This window comes from Chiloscyllium plagiosum, chromosome 19 (genome assembly GCF_004010195.1).
Source record: "Chiloscyllium plagiosum isolate BGI_BamShark_2017 chromosome 19, ASM401019v2, whole genome shotgun sequence".
Classification (NCBI taxonomy): Eukaryota; Metazoa; Chordata; class Chondrichthyes; order Orectolobiformes; family Hemiscylliidae; genus Chiloscyllium; species Chiloscyllium plagiosum.
The window spans coordinates 63,318,940-63,326,035 of record NC_057728.1 but is presented as its reverse complement, the minus strand read 5'-3'; the positions used below and the strand labels follow the sequence as shown (position 1 = coordinate 63,326,035).

The 7,096-nt window shown below is 47.7% G+C and overlaps 1 protein-coding gene across 1 annotated transcript in view; it reads left to right on the top strand.

The window, feature by feature from the left end:
- The window catches only part of slc17a8 (solute carrier family 17 member 8), an 84,723-nt gene that overhangs the window by 61,537 nt on the left and 16,090 nt on the right, over positions 1–7,096 (top strand). Inside the window, exon 9 of the mRNA XM_043708722.1 lies at positions 3,231–3,363. Coding sequence (XP_043564657.1) covers positions 3,231–3,363 — 133 coding nt within the window. The remainder of the gene's footprint in view (positions 1–3,230; positions 3,364–7,096) is intronic.

The window sequence follows — 7,096 nt, the reverse complement described above, 5'->3', positions numbered from 1 at the left end:
CACACCCCGTCCTTTTTTACCACCCTCCCTAATCTTACTGAAACATCTGTAACCAGGAACCTCCAACAACCATTCCTGTCCCTCTTCTATCCACGTTTCCGTGATGGCCACAACATCGTAGTCCCAAGTACCAATCCATGCCTTAAGTTCACCCACCTTATTTCTGATACTCCTTGCGTTGAAGTATACACACTTGAACCCATCTCTGTGTCCGCAAGTATTCCCTGTCAGTGCTACCTTCTCCACAGCCTCCCTACATTCTTGGACATGCTGAGAACATCTTTAATGTGTTGGGGTCTGACAAGTCCCTTAGTTCAATGGAAATAAATATACTGCAAACTGATTCTGCTCAGGTTTTGACAAGACTGGGAAAGATTTATAGTTCACAATTAGGTGTTTGGAGGGGTTAGTCAGGGATTCTAGCATCCAAGGTATAAAAAGGAAGCACTATGGTTGACAATCAACTTTCATGACTTTAGACACCTTCAATTTAAATAATAAATGTAGGGATAAAACCCAGTCTAATGGTGACCATTATTAGTGGTTGTAAAGACCCAAAGTTGCTCACTAATGTCCTTTAGGGACGGAAATCTGCCATCTTTACCTGGTCCGACCTACGTGTGACACCATAGTAAAGTGGTTAGCTCCTAAATGCTGCCACAAAATGGAATGACCAAGACCCTGGAAACAACAATGGCACACATAATCCTGTTGACCTGGAATAGCACTGTGGGTGAACTGCAGGGAGGCAGCTTAGCACCATGGTCACCGAGCTCCAGGCTGAATACTTTCCATCTACCACCACCCTCTGTCTTCTATGGACCAGCCAACTCTGTGACCAGACGGACAGGCATCTCTGTATCCCATGCCTCCTTACTTTCTGAATGAGCCTACCGGGAGAACCTGATCAAACACATTGCTAAAATCCACATCACTGCTCTACCCTCATCAATATGTTTTGTCACATTCTCAAAGTTGGGGGCTCGTTAAGAGGAAAAATTAACTTCTTTGCATTTCAATGGGGGAGATTCAATAGATTCATGTTTATCAGATAAAGAACTACTTTGAATGGGGAACGTCAGCAATCTAAGGCCAGAGATTTAACTGTTTTTATTAAGTCATGGAATGTGGGTGTTGCCGGCGGGGCCAGTGTTTCTTGCCCGTCTCTAGTTGCCCTTGAGAAGGTGGGGGTGAGCTGCTTTCTTGAACTGTTACAGTCCATGTGCTCTAGGTAGACCCATGATGCCCTTAAGGAGGGAATTTTGAGTTTTTTGAGGAAGTAACAAAGAGTATTGTTGAGGGCAGAGTGGTAGATGTGATCTATATGGACTTCAGTAAGGTATTTGACAAGATTCCCCATGGGAGACTGATTAGAAAAGTTAGATCTCACGGAATACAGGGAGAACTAGCCATTTGGATACAGAACTGGCTCAAAGGTAGAAGGCAGAGGTTAGTGGTGGAGGGTTGTTTTTCAGACTGGAAGCCTGTGACCAGTGGAGAGCCACAAGGATCGGTGCTGGGTCCTCTACATTTTGTCATTTACATAAATGATTTGGATGCGAGCATAAGAGGTACAGTTAGTAAGTTTGCAGATGACACCAAAATTGGAGGTGTAGTGGACAGCGAAGAGGGTTACCTCAGATTACAACAGGATCTTGACCAGATGGGCCAATGGGCTGAGAAGTGGCAGATGGAGTTTAGATAAATGCGAGGTGCTGCATTTTGGGAAAGCAAATCTTAGCCAGACTTATACACTTAATGGTAAGGTCCTAGGGAGTGTTGCTGAACAAAGAGACCTTGGAGTGCAGGTTCATAGCTCCTTGAAAGTGGAGTAGCAGGTAGATAGGATAGTGAAGAAGGCGTTTGGTATGCTTTCCTTTATTGGTCAGAGTATTGAGTACAGGAGTTGGGAGGTCATGTTGTGGCTGTACAGGACATTGGTTAGGCCACTGTTGGAATATTGCATGCAATTCTGGTCTCCTTCCTATCGGAAAGATATTGTGAAACTTGAAATAATTCAGAAAAGATTTACAAGGATGTTGCCAGGGTTGGAGAATTTGAGCTATAGAGAGGGGCTGAACAGGCTGAGGCTGTTTTCCCTGGAGCATCAGAGGCTGATAGATGAGAGGGGAAATATATAAAAGAGACCTATGGGGCAACATTTTCGCACAGAGGGTGGTAAGTGTATGGAGCTGTCAGAGGAAGTGGTGGAGGCTGGTATATTTGCAACATTTAAGACGTAGTTGGGTGGGTATATGAATAGGAAGGGTTTGGAGGGATATGGGCCGGGTGTTGGCAGGTTGGACTAGATTGGGTTCGGATATCTGGTTGGCATGGACGAGTTGGACCGAAGGGTCTGTTTCCATGCTGTACATCTCTATTACTGTATGACTCTATGTGCTGTAGGCAGACCCACGATGCCCGTAGGGAGGGGATTTTGACCCAGTGACACTAAAGCAACACCAAAATGTTTCCAAGTCGGGATGGTGAGTGATGTGGAGGGGAAATTTCAAGGGATGGTGTTCCCATGTATCAGCTGCCCTTGTCTTGGTTGGTAGTGATTGACAGTTTGGAAGGTGAATGGGTGATGTGTTGATACACACTAGGTGGTATACACTGCTGCCACAGAGTGAGCATTGGCACAATTGATTGAAGAAACAGACTGGGGAGTTGAGGCATAAAAACAGAAAGTGCTTGAGAAACTCTGCAGGTCTGGGAGCATGTATGGAGAGAGCAACAGAGTTAACGTTTTGCGTCCAATATGACTCATCTCCAGAACTAAGTTGTTGCAGTCTGAACCTGAAGGGCAATAGAAGCAGATTCAGTAATAACTTGCAAATGGAGAGTTGGAGATGTCCTAGAAGAGGAGAAGATTTGAGGGATCCACATGGGAAAGGGCAGGAAAATGGGATGTGTTGGATTGTGTTTTTTTTAAAATCAGCCAAACGGGGCCTCCCGTGCTCTACTATTCTACAATGGGGTGTGTGTAGAGATACCCTTTCCCAGGGTGAGCCCTGAATGAAGAGGGGTTGTGGAGGGAAGTCATAACTGTAACTCTATGATTAAACAAACAATTGAAAATTGTGACAATTGATTTTGGATGTGGAGGCATCTACACAGCACACCTAACACGAGTAAGAGTTGGAGTCACTCAGCAAATCCAAATTGTTCCAACATCATTGAGCCTCATGAAGTGATAAAAGTACAGTATTTAACCTTCTTCCTGGCAGGTGGGTATACTATCGGCTGTGCCTCATATGGTGATGACCATCGTTGTCCCAATCGGTGGACAAATCGCCGATTTCCTGAGGAGCAGAAATATTCTCTCCACCACAACCGTCCGGAAGATCATGAACTGTGGAGGTAATGCACCAATCGGATCCTGACTTTTCAGGAGAAAGTGAGGTTTGAGATCAGGGTCGAGAGTGTGTTGCTGGAAAAGCATAGCAGGTCAAGCAATATCCGTGGAGCAAGAGAATTGACGTTTCAGGCCGGAGCCCTTCTTCAGGAAACCTGATTCTCCTGTTCCTCGGATGTGGCCTCACCTGCTGTGCTTTTCCAGCAATGCACTCTCGACTCCTGACTTATTCAGGCTATCTGCTTTGTTTCGCTCAGGAGAAAGATGTTTTGTTGTTTGTTGAATGGTTTCTATAAATGTAACTTAAAACAAAATCAGAAACTAACAGAATCTTGGGTCTATCAGAAAATAGGTACCGGATGTCACATTCATACACTTCAATGGGATCTCGGTCTGAGGAATAGATATTGCAGTGGGTTGTGATTGAAGGTGACCAGCCTGAATCATTAACTCTGTTTCTCTCTCTGCAGATGCTGCCAGACCTGCTGAGTGTTTCCCAAACATCACTGTTTTAGTTTCACTCAGTTGTTGTCTGGCTGGTGGGTAGTCAAAACTATAAAGCAGTCCCTGGAGAACCAAATGGTTTTCTCATTAGGTACGAGGAGATAATTGAGTGATATAATAGAAGTGATTATGTCCCAGAATTTTACAGCCTACAGAAAAGTCCTTTGGCCCCATCTTGTCTGTTCCAGGCACCAAACACTGATCTACCCCATTCCCACTTTCCAGTACGTGGCCTGGGAGTTTGTATTCTGTGGAGGAGCAAATTACTGCAGATGCTGGAATCTGTCCTGAAAGCAACAAATGCTGGCGATCACAGACAGCATCCATGGAGAGAGAGCAAGCTAACATTTTGAGTCTGGGTCAGAGCTCTGATGAAGAACTTGAAACATTAGCTTGCTCTTTCTCCATGGATACTGCTTGACCCGCCATGATTTCCAGCATTTGTTGTTTTCACGTTGTCTTCGTTGGTGCCTCAAGTTCTCATTTATACACTTCTTAAATATCTCAAGGCTTCCTGTCTCAATCACCCTTTTAAACAGGAAGTTCCAGATCCTCACCACTCTCTGGGTGTAAACATTCTTCCTTAAATACTCGCAAAACCTCCAGCCCTTTATTGTAAATCAACAACCCCTGGTCATTGATAAGGGAAAATATATCTTTCTGACTATGCCCCTCATAATTTTCTACAACTAAGATTAACAAAAGGATGTTTCACATAGTAGAACAAGAGAGATACAAGTTTGAATGCTAGAGATTCAGAAGCAAGACCAGGGAAAAATTCCTCACACTGTGGGATTCCCTGCTGGAGTTCAGATCAGAGTGTTGTTGGAAAAACACAGCAGGTCAGGCAGCATCCGAGGAGTAGGAAAATCGATGTTACAGGCAAAAGCCCTTCATCAGGAATAGAGGCAGGGAGCCTCCAGGGTGGAGAGATAAGGGGGTGGGGGTGGGGCTAGGGAGAAGGTAGCAACGAGTACACTAGGTGAATGGGGTGGGGATGGAGGTGATAGGCCAGAGAGGAGGGTGGGGGAAGGTAGCAAAGAGTACAATCGGGGAGTTGAGGCAGACATAATCAGCATTTGGATCAGTGGTGCTGGAAGAGCACAGCAATTCAGGCAGCATCCGAGGACAGGCAAAATCGACGTTTCGGGCAAAAGCCCTTCATCAGGAATAAAGGCAGAGAGCCTGAAGCGTGGAGAGATAAGCTAGAGGAGGGGGGGGGTGGGGAGAGAGTGGCATAGAGTACAATAGGTCAGTGGGGAAGGAGATGAAGGTGATAGGTCAGGGAGGAGAGGGTGGAGTGGATAGGTGGAAAAGGAGCGGGGCAGGGGGGACAGGTCAGGGGATCGAGTTTCTGAAGGTTAGAAGCTAGGATGAGGTGGGGGAAGGGGAAATGAGGAAACTGTTAAAATCCACATTGATGCCCTGGGGTCCCGGATTATGAGGTTGGAAGCTGTGGGTGGGAGATCTCCTGAGGTGATGAGGTTCTGTATGGTCTGGGAGATGATGGTTTGGTGATGGGGGGTGAGGTCATGCTCAAGGGGGCGGTAGGAAGAGGTGTCCTCGAGTTGGCGTTTGGCTTCAGCGGTGTAGAGGTCAGTGCGCCAGACGACAACTGCGCCCCCTTTACCTGCTGGTTTGCTGGTGAGGTTGGGATTGGAGCAGAGGGATTGGAGGGCTGCGCGTTGTGAGGGTGAGAGGTTGGAGTGGGGGAGGGGGGTAGACAGGTTGAGGCGGTTAATGTCCCGGTGGCAGTTGGAAATGAAGAGGTCGAGGGCAGGTAATAGGCCAGCACGGGGTGTCCAGGTGGATGCAGTGTGTTGGAGGTGGGCGAAGGGGTCCTCGGAAGGTGGGCGGGAATCCTGATTGTGAAAGTAACCTTCGGAGGCGAAGGCGGCAGAAGAAGTGTTTGACGTCACGATACGTATTAAATTCATTGATGCGTGGATGGAGGGATCATCTCTGGGACACCCGCACCAATCAACCACACCGTCCCACTCTGCCAAGGACATGCAGGTCCTGGGCCTCCTTCACCGCCGCTCCCTCACCACCCGATGCCTGGAGGAAGAACGCCTCATCTTCCTCCTCGGAACACTTCAACCCCAGGGCATCAATGTGAACTTCAACAGCTTCCTCATTTCCCTTCACCCCCCCACCTCACCCCAGCTCCAACCTTCCAGCTCAGCACTGCCCTCATGACCTGTCCTACCTGCTTATCTCCCTTCCCACCTACCCATTCCACCCTCCTCTCCGACCTATCACCTTCATCCCCACCCCATTCACCTATTGTACTCATTGCTCCCTTCTCCCCAGCCCCACCCCCCATTTATCTCTCGCCCCTGGAGACTTCCTGCCTCTATTCCTGATGAAAGATTTTTGCCCAAAACGTCGATTTTCCTGCTCCTCGGATGCTGCCTGACCTGCTGTGCTTTGTCAGCACCACTCTGATCTAAACTCTGGTTTCCAGCATCTGCAGTCCTCACGTTTGCCTTAGCACAATCTTTGACTAATTGGACTGAATCGAACAATACTTTGTCTCAGTGTCATTTTCATTTTGTGTGACAGAGGATTAGTTTTCTGGTACTCTCTTATCCAACTTGCCTCATTAGCTACCTACCCCACCCATCCTGGCTCTTAGTCAATGCCAGCCCAATTCTCCCACTCACCATGGATGACCCTGCTGGATGCCCCAGGATATTCCATGATCTCTACCACTTGTGTCACCTTAAAAAGGCCAATGGGCACATGGTTGAGCTTTCTCATTGTGAAGCAGCCCTGCATGGTTTACTCTGAGCTGAAAATGTGTTGCTGGAAAAGCGCAGCAGGTCAGGCAGCATCCAGGGAACAGGAGAATCGACGTTTCGGGTATAAGCCCTTCTTCAGGAATGAGGAAGGTTTGTCCAGCAGGCTAAGATAAAAGGTAGGGAGGAGGGACTTGGGGGAGGGGCGTCGGAAATGTGATAGGTGGAAAGAGGTCAAGGTGAGGGTGATAGGTCAGACTGGGGTGGGGGCGGAGAGGTCAGGAAGAAGATTGCAGGTTAGGAAGGCGGTGCTGAATTCGAGGGATTTGACTGAGACAAGGGGGGGGGAGGGGAAATGAGGAAACTGGTGAAATCCGAGTTCATCCCTGGTGGTTGGAGGGTTCCTAGGCAGAAGATGAGGCGCTCTTCCTCCAACCGTCATGTTGTTGTGGTCTGGCGATGGAGGAGTCCAAAAACCTGCATATCCTTGGTG